Source organism: Takifugu rubripes, chromosome 3, assembly GCF_901000725.2.
Source record: "Takifugu rubripes chromosome 3, fTakRub1.2, whole genome shotgun sequence".
Classification (NCBI taxonomy): Eukaryota; Metazoa; Chordata; class Actinopteri; order Tetraodontiformes; family Tetraodontidae; genus Takifugu; species Takifugu rubripes.
In genome coordinates this window covers 9,045,238-9,069,486 of record NC_042287.1, presented here as the reverse complement: position 1 = coordinate 9,069,486, position 24,249 = coordinate 9,045,238, and the positions used below count along the sequence as shown (strand labels likewise).

The window sequence follows — 24,249 nt, the reverse complement described above, 5'->3', positions numbered from 1 at the left end:
AGATGGTTTAATGGGAGTGGCGGCGTCCGCTGTGTGGATTCCTTCCAACGGGGTCAAAAAGAGCAAACAATTTGCCTTGTTCGTGCTTGAACTCCACCTCGGGGATGCAGGAATACAGCTGCAACACGGCAAAAGCCTTCTTAGCTGGTCTCCAGGCAGCAGGGAGGGATCAGTGGGAGGAGGACAGACAATATTCCTAGCCAATCCTCCTCCCTGTGACAATCTTTAAGTCAAATCAAATCACAACTGGGCAAAAATGGCAGAGACAAATCAGCCCAGTGGGTCTGTTACAATCATTTTAGAATGATGTCGCCCATAATTTTTTCCAATTGTAGTGTGGTCAGCGGCGCTCGCCGCCGTTAGCTCCGCCCTTTGACTCCGGAACGGCACCGCTGTCTGCCTCTGCCAGAGTTTCACACCTCACAGTGGATTCTGGCCGTAAACCAAAGGGAAGTGGAGGCTCCTCGATCCTCAGCAGGTTGTTCACATGCCAACAGTTGCAGGATCAACAGAGGATCGTGGGAAAGGTGCAATTTAACCAGGCCTGTAAGAAAGAGCGATCCTCACAGAGCACAGGGGTCTCTCCTAAACCGAGGAGTGGTCTCCCCTCTTTCTCCTGTGCAGAGACAAAACTTTTTTCAAGCCACAACTCCGTGGAAACACAATAAGGCAAGGCAGCTCGTTTCTTCAATTCACCTCCATCGAAGAAACACGTTTCCCTTCAAATGAACAATTTATTGATAATCTGTCACACTGCAGCGCCCGAGGGCACCCGACGGTATGTGAACAGCTTCTGGGCTTTTCCTTTTCCATGACATGAACGTGTACATTTCTCAATTTTTCCATTTAAAAACAGAAGTCATCACAGGCGCAGGTGGGACACACGGCGTTCAGAGGCGCGCCTCCAGACAGAGCTGCTCAGTTCTGCGTCCGTCTCCTCGGAAGTCCCCCGTCGGAAAGGGTGCGACGCTCGCACCGGTCACATTTCAGACATATAATGCTTCCATCACACATTTATACAGTCGATAAATAATTCTCGGAGGATTACTACTGAATGACAAACATACAATGTCAGAAATAATGGTAAGCAGGCCTTGGGAACATGTTGGCAGGCAAATTTAAAGAGCTAAACCTAAATTTAAATGAACACATTAACTGATTAGGTGGTTCTACAGCTTTAAAATCACAGAAACAGATTATGGCTAATTTGTACCAACATTTTACTGTTACTGCATATTAGCAGGGTTGAAAATCAGCTGCTTTCAGAGCAACAGAAGAAACAACACAAAAGCTCGAATCGTTATCCGCTGCTAATGGAGTTTGTCCACTTGTCATATCAAAGAAATCTTTCTAAGGTTGGGGATGAACTAAATAAAATCAGACTTGGAAAAACAGTTGGTTCTGACTGCGTCCCGTGCATCATTTCCGAGACAGAAATGTCACTTCATAATCAGCATTCACGTTGACACAAGCGTTTCCTAGTGAACGCGCTGAGTTCACGGTCTATTTGGCAATTAGCTGTTCCACAACATAATTGCTGACCTACAGAAATTTAGTGTCTGGAAACGTTTAGAAGCAAACCATTTTAACAATTAAATGAGATTTGTGTCAACAGGTGAGCTGAGGGAGGCGAGATCATCTAAATGCAGTCTAATGAGTGAACACGGTGTGCTTAATATGGCCTCTGCATCATGGGACCCTTAAAACGTCTCCAATATTTTATCATAATGATAAAAAGGTCATAAGAATCTGATTTATGAATGCAGAACCAAAACATTCATTACACCAGTACCAAACGTCCTGCTCACCCTTCTGGTTCACTGGAAAACCAGTACAGCAGAAATATTATTGGACTCTTTCAAAAAATAGATATTTTTCTATTTATAATGGACAAAGTAACACATTAACAGCCCCAGGAAATGCATCATAAACAACCTCATAGAGCCATTAACCTTCACCTTTAATGCTCATGTTAGATGCCCCCTTAAAAAAAAAATTAAATTACCTCTACTTTTGCAGAACCCTTAACAATAGTGGTTTATTCTAATCACTGATGAATGGCCAAAAAAATCCAATTAGAGTTAATAATGAGGGGGGAGAGCAGCTTGCTTTGCGGGTTTTCATCCTGTGGCGGTGTTATCGTGTCCATTACAAGTTTTGGAGCTCAGGCTGTGACAGGCTGAACCAACTAAGAATTAAACCTTTGAAATGACCCCTTTTCCTTTCCTTTCTCCTTTTTTTAAAGTTAAACTGAAATACCGGAATATAAGCTCCCTTCACTTTACTTGAAAGTGAGCCCTTTCTTCATTGTTAGCTTGTAAATGAGGGCACTGCTCGTCCTTTCAGTGGAGTAAATGGCAACATACAATGTAGAGTCACACTAGTGTTTCCCATATTGCTTAACACACAGCATGCAACAGTTACTGATATACAGCAGATTTTTTTTTTTACACCATCTGAACCAAATGTGTTCAGATTCTTTTTCTCAAGAGGCTCCACGAACCACAATCATGACCAGGTAGTCCTCCTTACTCTTAGCGAGAGCTTTGGCAGAGGAATCCAGGAACTGCTGGGAGAAATCACAGGGAGGGAAAGCATGAAGAACCCCTGTGGTGTCTTTATCTTTGCTGCCCCCCACAGGCAGGCTGATGACTCCAGCTGCCTGTTTTTGGTTGAGGTAGGACACCAGGTTACGTAGAGGGCGCTGTGTCGAGGCGGCGTCGGACGAGGATGGATCTTCCGTGGCCCCGGGAACTGCCAAGAGGATAGCGTAGCCACCGGGTCCCGCCACCTTGATGCGCCGCGACACCTCGTCGAGCTTGGGCTGGTCCAGTCGGAGCCGCTGGGTAATCTTGAGCTCGCTCACCTGCCTCCCCGTCGAACCGTCGACAAGGAGCTCGCTGGCCACGTTGTGGTCGCCCTCCAGCAGGTGCATGTTGGCTGGGAAATTACTGTTTTTGAGCAGCAGCATGCCGTTCCAGGCCATGACAAGTTTACTGTCGTCCAATTTAGACAGCTGGCCCGCCTTGATGCTGCCTTCAGAACGTTCTCGCTTGGCCAGCCCCTTGCCGCCATCGCCGACTTTGCGCTTGCGTTCCACAGACGAAACACCGGTACTTAAAGGTCCTTTCTCAGCGAGGCTGAGGCTTTTTGTCCTTCGCTCAACCCCGCTCCTCTCCAGTCCGCTGTGATGTTCCCGTGTGGGGGATGCTCTGTCGCCTCTCAGGGGACGCTCCGAGTCACTGAAACGCCCCCCGTCCCTGCTGCTCCCGCCAGGACTTCCATCTGGAGAAGCACGTCTACGCCTCGCAGTCCTTTCAGAGCTGTCAGGAGAATGATCTGCATGTCGCCCGTCCTCCGTTACGCGCCGCTTCCGCGCAGGTTCTCGTCCCTGTAGTTCCCTCTCTAAAGACCACGCCTCCCGCGTCCGCCGTTCCAGATGGTCAATGGTCTCAAAAGGCGAGGCACGTACCCTCTCGCGAATAGCGGGGTTAGGCCATTCAGTTCCAGGAAAAAGCTCCCTTTCTCTGAAGTGAAGAGGCGGCGGAGTCCGTTCCCTGACCCTGAGGGGTTCAGGAGTAGCCCGGTGAACAAACGATTCTGCCACCATGTCAAACGGTGGTATCGGCAGAGGCTGCAAGAACTGCTGCTGGTAACGATGCTCGTTGTCTGCAAAGTCCACTCTGAGTCTCCTTTCCGGGCCGCCGAGAGGAAAACCCCGCATGTGTGTGCACGCTGCTTGTGCAGCGTCCAAACTTTCATACTGGATGTAGGCCCAGGTGTGCCCCTTCCTGTAGTCAATAGTCCGAATTGTGCCGAAACGATCAAACTCTCTCGCCAGGGCCGCTAAAGGTACCCAGGGTCCGAGACCACCTACCCACAAGCGCGTGGAAGGAGTTGCTTTCCCATAGCCTATCTTAATAGGGTTGCGACCCACCACCTTGCCAGACATGCTTAACTTAGCTCGGTGGGCCATGTCAAGGTTCTCAAATTTCAGAAAGCCATATGTGCTGACTTGTCCTCGTGTGGGTCTTTTAATGTCTACTTCTGTTATGACCCCAAACCTGTCGAAGGCTCTCCGCAGGTCCGCTTCTGTAACAGTTATGTCCAGGTTGCCTAAAAACAACGTCCTGTTGGCTCTTTGGTCGTCTTCTGGAGAAATAAAATCCTCTTCGCGAAAGGCTGCGCGCTCCGCAATGAAAGCGGGCCGAGTTCTGGCTTCAAACAAGGCGAATTCTCTGTCCCTGTCCAGCTCCCTGGGCAGCGGGGGTGGGGGTGGAGGAGGCAGCCGCCCCAGGGCCAGCTGCTGCAGCCGATAGTCTCTGTACCCGAGGCCGGTGGGGGAAAGGGGTCTCTGGAGGTGCCGGTGGCTCTGGGCTGCACCGTACAAGTCTCTCTCCACGGGGGAGCGGCTCCTCCGTCGGTTAATGTACACCGCTTCGATTTTTAGCGGCCTGTCATACAGCACCAGTCGTCCCCGAGCGTGCTTGGCGGCTCTGGCGTCCTCCGGCTTCCGAAAATTCACAAAGGCTATCCGCTCGTCGTTGCTACGACTAATCTTGACGCTCACGTCCCCGAATTTTTTAAACTCGTGAAAGAGTCCGTCTTCTACGTCTTCGTCGCTGAGCTGGGTACCGAGGTCGCTTATTTTGAGGGTTTTGTACTCACTCTCCCCGCCGGGCGACTGTACCCGCTGCTCCCCCCGCAGCGCGGCTCTCGCCGAGGATAGATCCAGCGTCAGGCTCAGGCTGTGGTTCTTCCCCACGGAGCCGCCGGTGGCGTTTAAACTGTGATTATTTCCAGTCCGGCTGTGCGCGTCGAAGTCCCTGTCTCTTTTCTCGATGAGTAAACTCCTCCTCGTGGAACCGCCATCGCTTTTGGTCGAGCTGTTTCCATTATTGCTCCCACTGGAGCCGGAGAGAGGCCCCATTTTCTTGTTGGTCGGATGGCATCCTCCCCTGTCTCGAATATCATCCAAGGCCCGAGAGCGCTTTTTTATCGGCGACCGCTCCTTGCCTTTCATCGCACGCCTCGGGGAAACGGTCCGTAGGGAAACCCTTCTCCTACACGTCCTTTCTGTACTTTAATGCAGGAATTAAATAACCTCTCAACACGGATTAATTCACCGACCCTGCGGCAAAACAACAACAGTCGCCATTTTGTAAAGATTACGACAAAGACCCGCCCCTTCGCTACGATTGGCTAAAAAGTGGGTGGAAACCTTTGAAACCCACGTCAATCAACCCCTCGCGGAGGCACTGCTTTAAAAAAAGTGTACCTAAATTAAGGAAAGATTTCTTGCATTTTGGGCCTAATTAAAAGCGAACGATGTAATCGCGTATAAATATGACCAAGGAACGCTAGAAGACAGCTTTTTGTATTTGTGCATTGAAGGAGAGTACGGTAGAAACAGGACTGAACGAGGGAAATCCCTATCTAAAAAAAATGTTGCCGATTGTAACCACAAGATGGCGGTATTTGCACAGCATCTCAAGTGTACAGTACCCAGCTTCGTTGCTCTCGTTCTTTATATTTATGCATTCATTATTTTATTTTATTTTTATTTTTTTTAAAAGCTGCACGATTACGTGAACAATACAAAAGGCAATGGTTATAATCTGAGTTCAATATTTTTTACTTTAGTGTTTTGTCAGTATTTTGTCCCTGTAGAGCTACTATCGAATGCAATCACATTTTTGTAGATGATGAAATAAAACAAAGCTCTGATAAAATCCGACACTGAATGACAGCCGGTACCTGAGTTACCTCACCATCGTGCTGGTGTGTGCTACTGCACTGCTCTCTTAATTTAAAGGCAATATTGTGCTGTCTGAATTCTTGAAACACAAACTCTGTTGGTTCTATTTGAGGCCGGCCAAGATCAATCTTCTAGAGGCCAAAGCTTAGAACGGTGGCTAGCAGGAAGGACCACAGATTTTAATGATTATTTATAGCCTTTTACATTTTATTCCTAATAAATCTATGCAGCCTACTACAAAGTAATGTACCAATAATGGCAACTTAGATAACCTTATAATTTGAATCTTTGTATAATAAATCATTCTATTGTAATTGTTTTATCAAATGTAATAAATCCAAAGATTGTTGGTCGAATGTGCTTATCTTTAAATAAATTTTAAACAGATCAATGACCTGCCATCTGCTAATTAATCAGCTTTCCTAAAGATGGGACTCTGCCCAGTCCCTCATTCCTACTGATGGCTCTTCTTATCTTTTCTTCTTAATCTGGGCCTTAATGGGGGGAAGGGGGGGTGTTGTAACTGCAGCCAGGGCCGCCATCTCCCAGGGCCTGGCTGGAATTTGAAGCTGTGGGTGTGGAAAGTGTTTCTGATGGCTTTCTGCATTCTTCTATTAAAACCACATGTTAGTGGCCTGCTAAAAAGTCCGACACAGATCCGAAGAACAGCAGTAAAAGTGACGCATGGTGCCATGACTGGTGAAGCAAGCAGAAGGGAAGGAGAGCCAGGCTATTGTGCCACGAGCCAGGGACGGTCCTGGGGAGCAGGAGCAGTGTTTTGTCCAGCGGCAGTATATTTCCTTCCCCTCTTCAAGATGCATTTTCAGCCTGATACAGAATGACATGTTTGCACATCTGACATGAATATATTGGTATTTAGTTATTTACACCAGATGGGATGTACCATGCAAGTCAGTGTTTCCTTGACAATAAAGTAAATTGTTTGGGGGAAAGCACAACAATGAGATTTCCTGAAAACGATTATTAGTCTCACATTCAGAAAACACGCAAGAGCGAGTGTGCCACAGCAACACACTGATGTCATTTTCATCTTTAAAATACGGTACATGAAAGCACATGTCCTTATATATAAGCACAGGAAGGTGAGCTGGCTTTGAAAATGTATTACCCACAATGCTCTGGGATAGAGTAAACACAGCTTGACTTGAATTGTTCTGTTAATGATTCCCCATTGTGCGGCTGCAAAAAAAATCCCAAAAAGCCTGGATGAAAAATGCCTGCCATTATGGTCTGCTGGAGCCTATCCACTTTATCAACAGTGAGCTGTGGTCACTCCATTAGCTCTCCGTTAACAACCCTGTCCTGACGCATGAGGTGTGCCATGACGGTCTCTCCAAGTCGCCCCAAATGTGCGGCGCTTGTAAGGTAGCGCACTGGTGTCTGTGGCTACGCTGCACTATGAAACAATTCTGCCTCGGAGCTCACGTTTCCACTGAGTTATGGAATAGAGAAAATGCCATCAGGATATTTGGTGCATTGATAATTCTAGAATGTGAAGAGACCTGTATGTGGATATTTGGGACAGTCTTCCATCCAGTTTCAGTTTGTTTGCTCATAATTTAGCGCTTGTCTGTTCAAGCTGTTCATTCTGTGGCAAAGGTCTTTACACTGTATGTTATCATCAAAGATGACATGGCTGCTGCATAATATATCATGTGGAATCAGTTTGACAAGATGTTTCAACAGTGTCTTCCACGACAAGCCAACCAGGACCTGCTGCAGAAACAGCGGGTGAAGTCCAACGCCGTCTTTGCTGTCCGTCTAACCGGTCTCTTAATGGTCTGAGTATAAACATGAAAAACAGGGTGGATTCCTTTTTTATAGGCACTATATTGAATTCTGGTATCAGTGATTACTGAAAGCGTGACATCATATAAGTGCATCTGAGTGATCAAATATAGTGTTGTTGGTCCATTTTTTGAATAAAGAAAATCACCCACCCTGAAATCTGTCCTACTGAGGGAGACAAATGTTACAAATGGAGATCTTTATTATAGATCACTCAATAGGAAAAGCTGACAAAAAAAGATTAATATGATAATCACATTTTTTACATGCTTAAATAAATTTTCTCTTTTAAAATGTGATACTAAACCAAATACAAAACAATTAAAAAAAAAAAAAAAAAAGGAACCTCCCCTGAATATTCTAGTTGGAGTCACCTAAAACTTTCCAAAAGTTTCTTTAATTTTCATAAAGTTCCTTCTCCACACTGGCTCGGACAAATATTAGACACTGATATGTGAGTCACTTTGGGAGGGTGTGTACACCGGAGGCTCTGGATGAGTCAGGAATGTGATATGCTTTGGCTCAGTCAGTGCATCATGGAGGGCTGGCACTGTCGCGGTCATGTAGGCCACGAGAGGAGGCTGCCTGGGTCTTTGGCTTTCATCCGCAGCGCTACCAGGCCCGCTGGCTTGTATTCGGACTCATGCGGCTCCAGGGAGGGAGACCCGAGCCCCCCGGGAAAGCTGTGGAGCGAATAGAGGCTGTTGATGCCGGGGTGGTGAGGCGGATGATGGTGGTGATGGTGTCCAGGGGAGGGGGTCATGCCCATGAAACCTTGCAGATTACCGTGGGCGTGTGGATATGGACTCATACACGACGAGGAGATGGATTCGGCTCCTAAGACGCAGCTGGCGGCTGAGCCTCCGCCTCCTCCTGAAGCAGAACCCGGCCACAGATTGCCCTGCATCTGGACACAGAGAGTTTTCGGACATTTCAGCATCGGCGAATCAAAAGAAATTTCTGGTTTTTGTCTTTTACCTGATACGTGTCATGGCGAGGGAGAAGAGAGATATCATATGTGGCGAAGTGGTTCCGGACCTCTTGGATCTTCCCGTAACGTTCCCGTTTCCTCCACTTGGCTCTCCGGTTCTGGAACCAAACCTGTCAAAGGAAAAAACACCCAAGAGCGGCCAAGTTTCAGGGAACAGTGGTTTATGCAGAGGTCAGAGGCTGTTCTCACCTCTATCCCCTAAGCTTGACCCTAACAATATAAATACGAGGTAGTCATGGCAACATGCACCTGAACTCGGGCCTCAGTGAGCTCGGTCCTGAGGGCCAGCTGCTCCCGGGCGTAAACATCAGGGTAGTGCGTCTTCTGGAACACCTTCTCCAGCTCCTCCAGCTGGAAGGTGCTGAAGGTGGTGCGGTTGCGTCTCTTCTTGTTCTTCCCTGATAGATCGATGGAATCAGCGATGGACTCCGGGTGTAAACCCCCACCGGGCTCTTTCAGTTTGCCACAACAGTCCACACCAATGCCAGCGTACCCCATGGTCTTGGGCGGGCCGTCCTCTCTGGCTAAAGAACGGATACAGACAAAGATCATCGACCCTCAATGCTTTAAAGAGGCAAGAGGCATCATAGTCCTAATATTTATGTCTATGGACCGTTTATAATCATTTTGTTTGATGAGATTCATCTGCTGTTCATTTATTTGATTAAACATATTTTACCCATTTAAAATTTTATTTAACTCTGTCTAAGGCCATGACAGTTGCACTGCAGCAGTGAACCTTCAAAAATATCTTCAGGGCCATTTTCTGTGTGTGACTCTGCCGATCAAGCAACAGCAGTGTGTCATTCCGAAATACAGAAAACAGCTAACTTAAGATGACTTTTTGAGCCAGGTTGAAACATGTCAAATCAAAATATCCAGATAAAAAACAACACCGGCCTGAACAACAGCTAAACGCGATCAAGTAGAAGGTGGTAATAATCTGCATTATTTCTAAGGGTGAACAGAAACTCTTGGGGTGTCATTTCTTCATGAACGGAGGCGAACGTCTGCGGCCTTCTGCAGCGTTGTGCTGCCCATCTCTGAAGGAACTTTCCTGAACTCTTAATTCAACAAGGGGCCCAACAGAGAGCATTTTTTTTATTGCGACATTAATATTCTTGTCTGCATCAGATCCCGTCTGACACCGCAGCTCATGCTGAAAACGCCGTCTGTCCCTGCCACAGGACTCCCACATCCGCTCCGTCTCTGCTCCCGTGTAACCGGAGATCTACTTCATGTGTAATGTAGGAAAGGACAAATCCACGATCCACAAATCTAAAATGTGGAAGCACGGGGATTCATTTAAACATTCTGAGAAAGTTGAGGCAGAAATTTAAGAAGAGTTTTATCAAATTATCTACATTTGCTTCATTTCAAGGAAATAATGCACATATTTGTTGGTAATTATAATCAATAAAACAATTAAGAGGCTTTTTTATGTTGACGAAATACAGATGAATGTCTCTATAAATAAACTGTCTGTGATTCAAATATATAAATCCCAAGTCTGCAAAAAAAATGAAGTAAAATAAACCCTCTCTGTGAAGAAGTTCCAGCTCTCACATTTGAACAAACAAAAGCATTGTTGTTATGACCAACGTTTTCATACTTGATTATAAAATCAAAGACAATTTCATCACTAAAATCATGTTTCTGCATCAAGCTGCTGAAAGACAGATAAATTCTATTTGCACAAAACTTGTTTGACATTTTTTTTGCAAACCTTCTCATGAAAACACACTATTGTGAATGGATTAAAGAGAAAAATCCCCTTCAAAGTGTGTAAAGGTGACGGAGGTGCGCAGATCTTTCCACCATGAACAAACTGTCCACACACTGCAGACAAAACAGGAAAACTTGTCCGTTTTTGAAGGTGTACAAATGCAAACTCAAAACCACATGAACCCCCTCCACACACAAACACACACACACACACACACACACACACACACACACACAAATCATTGCTTGTGCAGATATAAAATAAAACATTGCATTATGTATTATGCACAGTAAAATAAATTATAAGCTGTGTGTGTGTATGTGTGTGTGTGTGTGTGTGTGTGGGGGGGGGGGGGGGGGGTAACTGAATTAAAGCGAAATAAAGTTGTTAAATGTTATTTTCAGCTGGTAGTGCGGGTGTCCCTAAAGTACCTGCAGTGAAGAGTGTGAATATGGATCAGGCCTTTGTATATTATTGTGGACACAGATATCACAGAGACCTTATCATGGCTCACATCCACCGATGGTCCGTAGAATCATCAACACCAATAAATAAAGTGAAAAACCACATTGTTTCTTCAGGCTGGGCTTCAACATATACAGTCACGGCTTCTCTTTCTGGGATGGATGTTTAGAGTCGGAGGAATCCGAAACATCCATTTCAATTTAATGTCACGGGGGATTTTTTTCATTTAAAAGGAAAAAAGGCAATTTGTTGGACGATTATTGATCTGTCGATTACCTGAAATATCCGTTCATGAAACGTGCGTCTTACTACAGAAAACGCACAAAACAAAAAAACAGAACCTGCAAAACAACAGCATCAACTTTCCTCTTACCTTCCGTGGTGTCGTCATAAAACCCCGGTTTGCTGCTAATCGTTGCCCCTTTCTGATCCTGGTTGCCCAAGAACTTGTGTTTGGGCGGCGAAGCTGGCGGGTTGAGCGGGCCAGCGCCGTGCGTAAATTCCGCCGGAGCATCGCCAAACCTGGCCATGGCCGCGGCGTACACGTCTCCCCTCAGGCCGAGTCTGTGAGGAAGAGGAGGCGGAAGGTGCGAAGCTTTCTGCGACTCGTCGAAAGGGAGAAAGGAGCCGTGCTCCAGCCGCGGGGAGTGTTCCGGGGTCCTCCTGCTGCTATGCGCATGGAAAGTTAAACAAGTGTCCGCGTCCATTTTTACGGCTCCTGCGGGCAACAGAGACAGCACCGAGAGACCGACTGACCATGAGCGTTTCCCCCCACTCTGTCTTCATGTCAAGTGGGTGGGATTTATCAGATCAGTAACAAAGACCCGTAAAACCGGGATTGAGCGAGAGCGGGAGGTGGAGGGGGAGGAGAGGGAGGGGGGAGGTCTACGTGCGTGCGTGCGGTGTTTGTTACAGCATCCAGAAGTCTAATATAATCCGCAAATAAATCAATCACGTGTGTTTCCCATTCATCCAATTAACGATTTGATTGTGTCGTCGTGGCTCTGAGCTCCACATGCAGGCGGACGCGACAGACCTACGGGATACTGAGGAAGAGTGGTGCGTCTCAACCGCATCTTCTGGGATTGTTTTAAGCGTTTTGGGGGACTTTTGGGAGTTTTTCTAAAGCGTATGAAAATCTATTTCCCCCTTTATTAACACACGGGCTGTTGAGGCCTCTTAATTAATTCTATTTCCATGTCCGAACGTTTTAGGCATTAGTTTCTAACCCATAATTATCCTGCAATGTAAATGTTCGATTAAAAAAAAAAAAGAAGCACCAAAGGGATGCGGCCAAATATTAATACGCGCGCAAGCAAGACTCGATTTTAGAATTATTATATTGAAAGGAAAATTCATTTAAAAGACTCTTCGAAATAGTTCTTTATTTAAGGAATCGTAATTAATAAACGCAGCGCCCAGAGAAACATTGTTCATGCATATTTAAAGTTTTGCAGACAGTATTTCTTGGTCATTTCCTTAAGATGTTCCAACATTGATTATTTCCACGGGAGATCTAAATTAATCAAAAATTGTTGTGAAATGGCCATAAACCGTCTTCACAAATATTTAAGTGACTATTCTTAAATTATATTTCAATACATTTACCAATGATTCAACACATAAAAGATATTTTTAAATTACATCAAGTAAACCGAATCAACATTTCCGATTAAGTTTATTTTTATTATTTTCTTTTTCGTCGGGTACAATGAAGTTTTTAATGGAGGCAATAATTGTCTAATCGTTTTGGGATTTATTTTTATTTCTTGGACTTATTTCAGTGTTTTGATGGGAGGCAATAAAAACGATAAAATTTAGAGAAGGAGCATAAAACTCGGATTTGCCTTCGGCAACAAACTCAAAACACGTTATTACCTCTGCGACGTAAAACTGACTGACTGTCTGTAAACCGAATTAGACTCAACCGTCAGATAAAAAGGCCCTTAATTCTAAATCTTATCTCCAGTCAAAGTGTGTGTAAACACACGTGCACTTACCGGGTTGAGACACCGAGCGGCTGATGGTGGGGACATTTCTGCAGGTACCTCAGGCTCCTGCATGATGGACACGTCTGTAAACACGGACTCGGTTTGATTTCAGGAGGCCTCATGAGCGACGGTCAGATCACTGTGGAGCTTGATAAACTCCAAAAATCCACAGTTCCAGGCCTCTGAGGGGGGAAGAGACACAGATTTAGATATTCTGTCTCTACAAGAACAGAATTCATGAGAAAGTGTGTGAAAACATCCAAAAACCAAACAAAAAACCCCAAACAGTCTCTTTGAAACTATTTTTTTTATCCTGAGGTCATTTTGCCAGTTATATATAGTTCTCTTAAACTGCTCCTTATGAAGGCTCTAAAATGTGCTTGATGGAGACAGAAATTCCTTTTAAAGCAGGAGCCTTAAATTTGAAATGATTAGTGACCCGAGTTATAAAACCTAATGACATTTATGAGTAACATGACTGGGCTGAACATGTTTGGGTCAGTAGAGTCGGTGGGACCGTCACATAAATCACACACGCAGACACACTTTTAACCCCTACACACTCCTGAGTGGATTCTGCTGTCAGAATGTATCAAATGGTCACAAACTCTTCACCATTTCCTACACAGGGACTTTCTTAAATCTCTCCACGAGCGAGTCCTTTGGGGCCCGAAGCGGCCGAGCGCGCACAGGCCTGAGTAAATGCATTCCAGAGACGTGCAGAGGAGGAATCTCAGCGATCTCAGAGCTGCAGGTAACGCTGTTTATACAGATGCCCCATCGTGAAATGGAGACAGTTCTGCACAAGGTCTTTAGATATTAAATGAAGCTTATGAAAAGCTGAGAAGGTTTTTTTCAACCATTTATAGGGAAAGGAAGCAGCACATATAGAGTGGCAACAAACCCTGTGATGGTTTCTGCTCGTGGTCCTACACGCTTGTCCCTAAACCCTGTCCTGGGCATGACCCTGCACAGGAAATCAGTCCAGCCTGTTGGAAGTCCCAGTTCCCCCCCTCCGCCTCCCAAGTCTGGGCACAGCCGGCGTGGATAAAGGTGACCCTGCACTCTCGCTGCACACCCCGCAGCCCTCGGGGCTAGGACCACTTCCACTACATCCTCCCACCCCTCCGCTACATCCTCTTAGCCCGTTTGTCAGCTTTAAGTGCTTCGTCACAGCCATCCTCCATCACAACAACACTTTCTTCGTAAATTACGCCAAGTGGGCGATAAGTCCAAAAACGTTACGTTACACCTGTCATCAGATCATTCTTTAATGATCAACACAAACAGGAAGTGGTGTTTAGTCTGTTCCTTGTGCATGTTTGGTGTCTTTGTCTGCGTGGGCCTGCCTGGGGCCTTTCCTCTCACGTACATGGTGGCGATTCAACCTGAGGTTTGCATTAGAATCGAAGAAGGACGGCTAATTCAATTAGCCGCCATGAATGCACAGAGATGAACCCATGTGCAGAGTCGGGACTCCTCTCTGAGGCTTCTCTCACATCTCCCAGTCTGTGTCCAGAAGCTGCAGTGCCAGCTGAAGGCATGATTGACAGCTGTCGACCCCAGGGGTCAACCGGCCGAGCTGAGGAGATGCATTCTGGGAAGCCTGCGCCAGTTTGGGCAATGGAGCAATGGGGGTGAAATCTCTGAAGGGAAGTGGCGGCACTGTCCTCTGCCTGACCTCATATGAGGCGACAGAGCAAACTGGAGGCTGGCGAGCGACGTTGGGACTTTCAGCCACGACATAGAGACGAGCTGTTCGGGATTTACAGCGTGAAAACACTTTTACAGCCAGTTTTGTCAGAACATTGGAAACAAAATGTTAGTGGATTCGTCAATTTAAATGTCGCAAGCTATTAATGGGCTTAGTGATGATCGAAAAACTTCCATGTTTGAAAGTCTCAAGGACAACTTCTGCCCTCTGCTCATCTGGATTTGCATATGGCGGATTTACAACAGAACACTGTGTTTGCAATATATGTTGAGTTAATTTTTGTTGTGGTTTACAAACCGGAGCTGCTTCTATAACAGCAGTTAATCTTTACCATCAGTGAGACTCTGAACTAACGAAATGATTTGTGATGCAGCTAACTGATCGAAAAGGGAATGTTCGCTATGTCTCCGAATGAAGGACAGATCAGCTGCTCCTTAGAAACAGTCTAACAGCAAAAACATGGACCGTATAAGAAAACATCAAACACATTAATCCTAACAGTGTTTGACTTAACTGTTGCCAAAGTCGTGCACGGACACACGCACAGCAGCGGAGAACTCTGAGATGAAACATGCCTGATTGTTGTTTTTTATTATCCTTGAAGCAGGTTGCTTTTGTTAAAATATTATTAGGTTCACGCCGCTCAGTAGGATAGATACAACAATAAAAGGCGAATTTGATCCTTCATTCGATCCCATTTATTCTGTTTTGCATACATTTTACAGTAAAATATATTGTAAAATAGTTACTTTATTTTAATTTTTTTTGGGGGGGCACACGGTTTACTTTGGGGAGTGGATTAAATAACTGTAAAACAAACAATTTTTATTAATCAGAATAAATTCTGGATCGCTGCAGAACTACGCTGCGGATGTTTAAATTATTTCACCTTAGCTGCAACAAAAAGACAAATTCTGTAGGTTTAAATGCAACAAAATCACAAAAATACAAAACGAGAATTTAAAACACACACACACACACACACACACACACACACACACACACACACACACAGTTCGGTCATCACAGATTGGTCAGATGTGTGGAGATGCTCAGAGTGTGTTGGTTTTTATTGATTAATTTCGATCAGCGCGTAAACCTGACACATCCGCTAAAACTGACAGATTACGCACGACTTGGTTTCAGAATTCTTTTTGACTGACCGTCGCAATAAATGGACTCAAAGGAAAGAAACCTTTAAAGCAAGCGAGCACATTTAATGTTGCAATGCTAGTGACGGTATTTTCTATAAATATGTTTATTTGTGTTCGGATGAAAACATCCTCTCAGCCTCAGGTATAGTTTCATTCGTGCGCGAAGATGCGAAGGCAGCCGTGCGTGGGGAAGTGAAACAAAAAAAGATTCTATAAAGAAACGCATTATTGGACCTTTGATCGCCGTCTGCCGTGACTGAATATAACTAGCATACAAAAGTCTAAAAAATAAGATAAATTCTTAAAATGTAAATTATGTTTCCCTATAATGGCTGCTTGTTTATCTATGTGTCATCCAGTTTGCAGCCGTGTAGGTGCGGATGTACAGGACTAAATATCGGCTCGTGAGAGACTCGCAGGTTTGCACTCTTCCTCCTTCTCCTCCTCCTCTTCCTCCTCCTCCTCCTCCCCCTCTTCTTTCTCCTTTTTCTCTTCTTCCTTGGGCTCCAGACGGGACCCGCGGCTTTGGCAGCGGCCTTCTCCCCCGAATCAGAGGAGAAACCTCCCGACGCAGAGAGAGGTTTCAGGTAGCTGCGACCCTCTTCCATCCCTTTCAGGAGCTCCTGTCAGCTATATTCAGTCATACGTTCGGGATAAAAATGTTGGTTTTCGTTATCTTTTTAAATTCTTTTTTGAATGTCTGAAAAGTGAAATGACACTCGGAGTACAGGAGTCCATCGAGGTCCAGCAGGTTCTTTAAGTTAAAATTTCTCTGCACCAAAAATGTAACCGGTTCTTCTGTTCCCGTCATTCAGCTGACCATCAAGTCAGTAAAATACAGTAACATTTAAGACAACACACACATACACACACACACACAAACACACGCACACACATCTCCTTGTACTTCCATTTTTGTGAGGACTTTTATAGGTGTAAAACATTACTCGGTCGCTTACCCAAGCCATCCCAACTAACCCCCAACCGTGACCCTGACCCTAAACCTTTCTAACCTGAACCTCAAAACTACATCTTAACCCTCAAACAGTCCTCAGATCAGGAAAAATGTCCTCACTTCCCAAAAATATCCTCAAAATGTCCTCACTTTGCTAGTAGAATATGGATTTTGGTACTGATTTTGTAGCAAAGGTACAGACAGACGGACGGACGGACGGACGGACGCCCCCTGGTTCAGGACAGTCTTTGTTCCTGTCCAATCACATACAGCTGTTCAAGCCTAACTCTGCAGGATAGCCGGGGTCATCCTCTCCTCGCAGCGGATGCTGCTGCTCCTGATGCCCTGAGGCTGGGGGCACAAAGAACAGCCACCCAGACTGTGACCATAGTGCCCCCCCACCCCCCACCCCCCCACCCCCCTTACTGACGACCCACTGAAGTTGTGTTGCTCATCCTGTCTCATCTTTTTTAAAAGCAGAATATAAATACTTTTTAAAAAAAACAAAAAAAAACAGAAACTTGAACACGTTCCTCTGTGTTAAACGTGGTTTCAAAGGTTCGGAGCAGGTAAAACTGGCCCATTGACTCTGTTATCTGAAGATCTCAGGCGAGAGATGAGGTCTGTAAGTGAAAGCAGCTCTGGCATCTGAGCTCGACTGTCACAACTCTGCTGGGGAAGAACAGAGCCGCGGCGCCAATTAGACCGAGTGGATCTCCAAAAGAGAAAGATATGTGAGATTCCAGCCTGTTTAGAAAGAGAAAGAGCAAATGACCTTCAGGGCTGAAGTGGCTGGATAGAAAATAAACTGTTTGGAATTACTCTGCACATTGAGGAATAGAAAGCAGCTGCAAAAATCCGAACGCACTCAGTTGAATTCTCTGTGATTTGGAAAAGCTTTCAGCAGGCACATCACACAAACCTCCAGGCTCCGAGGGCCAACGCACGAGTTGTAATGTCTTCAGCATGTCGCTGCGTTTTAAAAAAGGGATAAAGTGCACTGCTGGAGGTTCAAATGAAACCGAGGAGGATCCAGAGCTCACAGGGAGGCGGCGAACACCAGAGCTCATGCACGCTTGGGGCTACAGGCTTCAGGTACGTGACAACTGACCAGGAAACATCCACGGATTTATGGAAGGACAATTAAAGGTAGCGTGGGCAAGTGGGACTCCAGTAAATGACACACCAGAGACTCTATCTGTACCACAGCTCCGAAAATCTAATTTATGCAGCTGCTGCTGCAGCTGGATTTGCACTTCCGACCAGGGGATACCCTTACCAAACACAGTAGAGGGGGCTGGTGGATGTAGAGGAGCGGGCACAGTCCTGCCCTCGAAACAAGCACACACACACACACACACACACTCACACACACACGCACACACACACACACACACACGCACACACACACACACACACACACTCACACACACACGCACACACACACACACACACTCACTCACACACACACGCACACACACACAAACACTCAGGCTCTATAAGGGATTTTGAATAGGATTGGTTTAACGTGGATATTTTGTACAGTTTTCTCCCAGACGTTCATCATTTGGTCAGATGTGTGGAGATGCTCAGAGCCACTCTTCACCCGCTCTGCATCAGGAATGCAGGCTTACAGTGACCTGCGCTGAAGAGAAACGCTGCTTGAGAACGTTGCTTTATCTCTCCTGCCTCGGATTACAAAGACCCTGGGTAATCAGATCAGCCATCCCGGACTACGACAGAAGTGTTGACATTCCCAGCCTCAGATTTCAGGAGGGTTTTCCCCCCCAAACACTTGCAAAAATGTTTGTTAGCACAATCGCAACAGGACGGTGTTTTGATTTTTTTTGTTTTTTTATAAAATCCAAACAGTCCTCCACAAATAATTTGGGGATTTCATGGCTGCTCTTTTTCCGCAGAGAGTCCCTTTGTGGCAGGGTTTGTAAGCAGCAGCTTTGGGACGTGGATGCCTGGTGTTGTGATAGTGGAAGTGACCACTGTCCGCTCAGTTCGGAGACCTGACACTGAACTCTGAGAGGCCAGCCACCTCCCAGACAGCTTCCCCCTGAAGCCTCTGCTCTCATGATTCAGCAACACCCTGGGGTCTGCTCACCCCGGCTGCCCTCTCTCCCTTTCTTTCCCCCCCTTTTCCTCTCCTCCTCGCTCGCTCCTTTCTACTCCATCCTTTCCAATTTCTCTCATTTTCTCTCTCTCCAGGCCCTCAGTGCTTTCAAGAGCTCCCTGTGTCACCAGAATAATTAAAACAAACACTGACCTTATTTTGGTATCTAATCCAGTTGTGCTCTTTTTTCTTCTCACCGGCCCTGGAGCATGCTGGGTATTAGGTGTCCACAGCCACACGGCCCCCCCACCGGGATTGTTCTTAGATTTCAAACAGTCAGGAGCTTCACATATGGTGGGCAAAGAGTAAATAAGTCCTTAGTGAAGACAATTGAGCTTACATTGTCATCAGGACTCCCATTTCAACCGTCAGGACATTGCTTAAATGTGTCCACGGGGTTGTGCACGCTAGCGTGCTGCAGTCACATTTTTGGTTTCAGTCTCTATGGACGAGCTCAGGGGTCACCGAGAAAAGACTGGTATTTATTGTTTCATTAATAAGGGCATGTTGGCCTCAGCAGGTCATGACTTTACCTTTGACCCTGGGAAAAAAGACCACAGATCGGTGACCTTTGTGTATCAGACAGGCAACAGAGATGATTGAAGTCTGTGTGTGTCCTCATGTTTTTAAACCAGAAGTTTAGGATTAAAGCGAGGCAGAAGAGCCGGCAGGTGTTTAACGTTTTGCTGTGTTTAGATGGGATACGTTTTAGGCATTCACGTTGTATTTCCTCAAAGATAGTTCAGCATGGGAGAGCAATGTCAGACGAACTTCTGCTCAGATTTGTGTGCGGATGCAGAAACCAGCCTCTCATTAACATGTTTTCTGCCTCTATGCTTAAGAGAATGTTGTTATTTTGTGTCTTGTTTTGCTACAGAGGGAACTTACATGAAGAAGGTACAGCCATCCGTGATTGATGCCCTCTAGTGGTGAAAACCCAGAAGACAATCTCATTTTTGTACTAAACTTTAACCTTTCATTTTTCTTCTTTTCTTCTTTGTTAGACAGTGGCCGACTGTTGTAGCTGTATCATAATGGTGTTTAATTGAGAGTAATTTTCCGAAGGTGTATCACCTTAATTCATTCAAATGACCTGTCAAACATGATCCGTCAATGAATGAAGCTCAGCTTTGATTTCAGCCTCAAGCTTTTGTGGCGCCTGTGATTTGTGGCCAGTCACCGTCTCCCTCTTAAAAAAGTCATTTCTCTTCTCTGTACTGTCACAAGCTCAACCTTGGAGTGCCTTAAAACTTCAGCGGGCGACTACAGCTTGAAATATATGGTGATAATCATTCCCACTAATGGTGGAGGGGCCGAGGCAGCTTTTGCAGGGGTCAGAACTGTACATCAAACCACAGCAACTGGTTACATTTAAGCACCAGACATTTCTTCACTGTTGTTTATGGGTTTTAATGGTCGGCTATGGCCAACTTTCATGGCTGCTGTGGATTAGCGTAAACCGACCCCGAACTCTACAGCAACAACGTCCCTCTTGTTAAATCAATTAAACCCCCCTGTCAGGGCAACGGCTTGTGAAATGGATGTTAATGAGTCGTTCCTTACAGCAAACCTGCAACTGCTGCAACCTTGGGAGAGCATCAGAACAGAGACATAAACCTCATCACAAAATCAATACTGAAAAAAGGATGTGAGGTGGACATGCCTGCGAGCAGGGGAGGTGTGGAAACGGCGGCAATCGATGGCCACACAAAGACGGCAGATATGAGGTCGTTTGTCTCCAGGAGAGAGAAGAAGAGAAGTAGCACAATTCATCACCATGGCCAGCAGCCTTGTTACTGATGAAGAGGTAGAGAAGGCGGCTGGTAGGACAGGACGCTTAAAACCCTCGATGTTTACTGTAGATACCACTTGCTACTCCATTGCACGATGTGCTGGCACATTATGCACAGGCATGCACACTTATCTGTTTTTAAGAGTAGAACATTCTTGCAAAATGGAATTTAAAAAAAATAATCGTGATTTAGAAATGAATTATAAGTGTACAGAGTATGGCTACAGACACCAAAAACCCCCTCCCTCTCTCATTGTATGTTCTAAAATGTAATGATAATGCTTGTAATGTAATGCTTCTAGGTTAAACTCCCTGCACAGAGCCCAGATGGCAGCCACCCCTCTCTGTACAGAAGAGGTCTCAGCAGCCTGCCTCAACAGATGGATGGAAGGAGAAAGAATTAGCAGGCTAATTGCTCTGAGCCACCAGTCTGATCGTGCAAAGCAGCAGAAAATGGCTAATCAATGTCTGACAATTATTATTGACCCTGCGACCACATTACAGAGGAAATCTTTTTGAGATCAATTTTAGAAGTCTCCTCCAAACTGCTCCCTCTGCTGTTGTTGCACACAAAAGCTTTTCTTCAGATCGATCTCAGCTTTTACGCGTTTTAAATTCAAAGGCTATGACACATACCGCCGGTAGAGGGCGCAATACGGCTACTGTGGGTAAACTGTAATCCCACCATAGCATTTTCAGCTGAACTGATCTGCATGAGAGATGACTCTGAAGACTCTGCCCAATTACCAGCAAAACATAGCAATTCTAGAAGGAAAACATTTAAAAATCATGGTAGTAACATATTTTTTAAACCGATGTAGGACAGTGAGGCTGGACAACAAATTCCCTTTAACAGATTGCAAAAAATTAATATAAATATTTTTCATTTTAAAATTGAAAAAAAATCATTTGCTGCTTAGTGTGACAGGGGCAGGAGGACATGAACCACGCTGTGGTGTGGCCTTAAACCTAGAAAGGTCCACTGCTCACCACACTGCTCATCCATGTGTAAATAAGCCTTACTTCTCATGGATAGAGCTTGTTTTAATGTCAGCATAAACCTCCAGCACTGTCACCTCGATTCTGAATATATTAACATTATCTGACAAATTTGTAGAGGCAAAGGTAATAAAAAGTGCATCCTCAGTGGTGAACATATTCTGATCATCGCCAAGGGAGGCAGATGTATGAGGAGAACGCAGCTGACAGCAGCGCCGCAGCCAGGGTGCAAACTCCTTGTCCTCAGTGGTTTACATTAAAGACGGTACATGCCCTGTGTCTTTACCCCCCCTCCCCCAGCTCCAGTCACTGTGCGTTAATAACTGTAAGGCAGCAGTGATGTGTCTGCAGAAGCTCCTCGTGGGTCGGGGGCGCTTTAACTGTGCATGTTAAGTAAAAACAACTGATCAGGATGTGAGCTTCAAAAATACCCAGAGTTTCATGGCAGCTTTACAATAAAGTGAGCCTCTGCTGCGTTTGGGTTTCATACGCATCAGGGTTCCTAACAGCCATCTGTTTATGCTGGGGGGGCTGGACAGGAAGGACCAGTGAAATCTAAATGTCTCAGTTTATGAAGCGGCCTTTACAAACTGCCTGACCAAACAATCAACCACATCATCTTGATTGTGAGTTAAAACCAAAAAATGTCACATTTCAAGCATGAAACATCCAGTCGTTCCCTCTTCAGTCAGAGCTTTTGTGTGTACCTGCGCAACATCACCAGATCTTCATATGGATGATAACTTAACAGTTTTAGCATTGAGAGTGCGTATTAGATTTTTTTGGAGTTAAAATTTGTTCGCCAAAGCTGCATCATTGTCTAATCTTATTGTGTAATAATGTTGTTTTGCATTATACTCTAACAGCACCTAAACATACTTAATCACAGCTTAAATGCCGTCTGTTGTCTGATCATAATGTTAAAAGAAAACAAATCACTGTCGGCATGTGTCAAGAGCTTAAACTGGTCCAGGGGCCTTCGAATTTACTGCCGCACATTCATCACAGGCATTTATACTCCTCTGTTTATCTTTTCTCAGTTATGAGAGATGTTCCTTTATCAAAAGTCATGTTGTCACATTAGCAGCAAAGATGAGCAACAGCTGAGGAATCCCTAATAAGATATCACCGTGGGGCCTTGTTGTATCAGCAACATTCCTTTAAGATGGTTGGCTCATTCATCCCTCCTTTATTTGAAACGATGCAGCCGGGAACCACGCGTGTCTGTGTCAACAGAGCCGGGATGGCACCATTAATATTAAAGCGATGGGGAGAGCGGAGGGAGAGAGTCGTCCCACAAGATGCGTCTCAGTTGCTCAGAAACAGTTGTTCATTGGAGCGTTAAATTTGTGACCTGGCAACCTGACTCTGAGGTGTGCTGATCTGGGCTGGTGCTGCAGTCAATGTTCAGGGGAATTCACGACATTATTCACATATAATTCAGTCTATTCCTTTTACTGATCATTGAGTACCATCAGCAGAGGTAATGTACATGAGGATTACCTTCAGGATTGATTGGTAACTTATTTCTCAAACAATTTCAGAAATAGAATTATGAAAAGTGTCTCCGTTCATCTGTGCAGACAAACCTGTAAGAGCATAATTCAAATCACTGAGCAGCGCTGGTGTGAGGAGAATAAAAATAAAGTCAGCTCAAGGTCAAAATTCTTCAGGTTGGAGCTGTAAAGATGCTGCTTCACCTTTGCTCTTGTTTAAGTGAAAAATGAGATATTTTGCCCTCCATCCACTGAGTCCGCTGCATCAATGAGAGAAACCGGGCTTGTGTTTATTCATGAAAGATTAAGGTGAGTGACGCTGCAACGGGGTTTCACCGGGAGGCAGAGTGCATCGCGTCCTCCGCTGCATGATTTAAAGGTGTGATAAACTACCAGCCGGAAGCTCAAACGCTTCAGATAGGACGTATTCGTGGGAGGTTCACTGGCTCACTCACAGCAACACAGGGAGCCTGGAAGAAGAAAGGAAGGAGTAAAAAAATGGAGAAAAGAAAGCAAAATGAGGGCGAATAACCGTCATATGATCGGAGGTTGCCATGGAAACTGATCCCAGTAGTCAGCCCTTGGAAAGTGAGTCACATGAGTGAATTGAAGGAGACAGGGAGCATACCATGCATACATGTTGCCAGTGCATGCAGTGAATGTGTGTGTGTGTGTGTGTGTGTGTGTGTGTGTGTGTGTGTGTGTGTGTGTGTGTGTGTGTGTGTGTGTGTTCTTGTACAGGCACATTGAGGACTAGAATACACATTTCATGAGCAAACTTGGAACACTGGTTGGTCCAAACTGATTGAGGATTAAAATGCATATATAACTGCTATCTATCTATCTATCTATCTATCTATCTATCTATCTATCTATCTATCTATCTATCTATCTATCTATCTATCTATCCATCCATCCATCCATCCATCCATCCATCCATCCATCCATCAGCTGTCATTTAGGCAGACAGCTATGAAGCAGATATAATTTCCCACAAGTGAGAAGAATCCATGTTGCTGATGCATCAGGCTGATAAGTGTCCCAGAGCTAATCCCAACTGTCTGGATTGGTTCCACCATATTTGTGGTGTCATCCTTCTAGGACTCCTGGGAACTGCAGAAACAGGAGAGAACTTCTTAGAAATGCTGCTTGTATGGCTCAAAACCGCGTTGCTGTTGCAATGGTTAGCATAGTAATATCAGCAATACTAGAATTAGGAAAGTATTTTAGATATAGAGAGAATTGCAAACAAAATCTTTGAACATTGCGGGCTACCT

At 45.3% G+C, this 24,249-nt stretch overlaps 2 protein-coding genes across 3 annotated transcripts; both read right to left on the bottom strand.

The window, feature by feature from the left end:
* Positions 1–714: 714 nt before the first annotated feature.
* rbm15 (RNA binding motif protein 15) lies at positions 715–5,201 on the bottom strand. Its single transcript, XM_003963207.3, has one exon. It carries the CDS (start codon positions 5,021–5,023, stop codon positions 2,486–2,488), a length of 2,538 nt encoding a protein of 845 aa, XP_003963256.1. The 5' UTR covers positions 5,024–5,201; the 3' UTR covers positions 715–2,485.
* A 2,550-nt stretch (positions 5,202–7,751) lies between these two features.
* Positions 7,752–11,521, bottom strand: alx3 (ALX homeobox 3). 2 transcript variants are annotated; one of them, XM_029833768.1, is made up of 5 exons: positions 11,123–11,521; positions 8,808–9,082; positions 8,546–8,668; positions 8,354–8,474; positions 7,752–8,250 (listed from the first exon to the last, which is right to left on the bottom strand). In XM_029833768.1, exons 1-5 carry the CDS (start codon positions 11,454–11,456, stop codon positions 8,180–8,182), a joined length of 924 nt encoding a protein of 307 aa, XP_029689628.1. In that variant the 5' UTR covers positions 11,457–11,521; the 3' UTR covers positions 7,752–8,179. The 2 variants fall into 2 exon arrangements, with proteins under 2 accessions (XP_029689628.1, XP_003963257.1); XM_003963208.2 differs by having other exon boundaries at positions 7,752–8,474.
* Positions 11,522–24,249: the final 12,728 nt, after the last annotated feature.

Coding starts and splice junctions, on each gene's coding strand:
- rbm15 (XM_003963207.3), bottom strand. CDS start 5,023: ATGAAAGGCAAGGAGCGGTCGCCGATAAAAAAGCGCTCTCGGGCCTTG.
- alx3 (XM_003963208.2), bottom strand. CDS start 11,456: ATGGACGCGGACACTTGTTTAACTTTCCATGCGCATAGCAGCAGGAGG. Junction 9,083..11,122: donor TTATGACGACACCACGGAAG/GTAAGAGGAAAG, acceptor TCCGTTCTTTAG/CCAGAGAGGACGGCCCGCCC. Junction 8,475..8,545: donor CTCGCCATGACACGTATCAG/GTAAAAGACAAA, acceptor CTCTGTGTCCAG/ATGCAGGGCAATCTGTGGCC.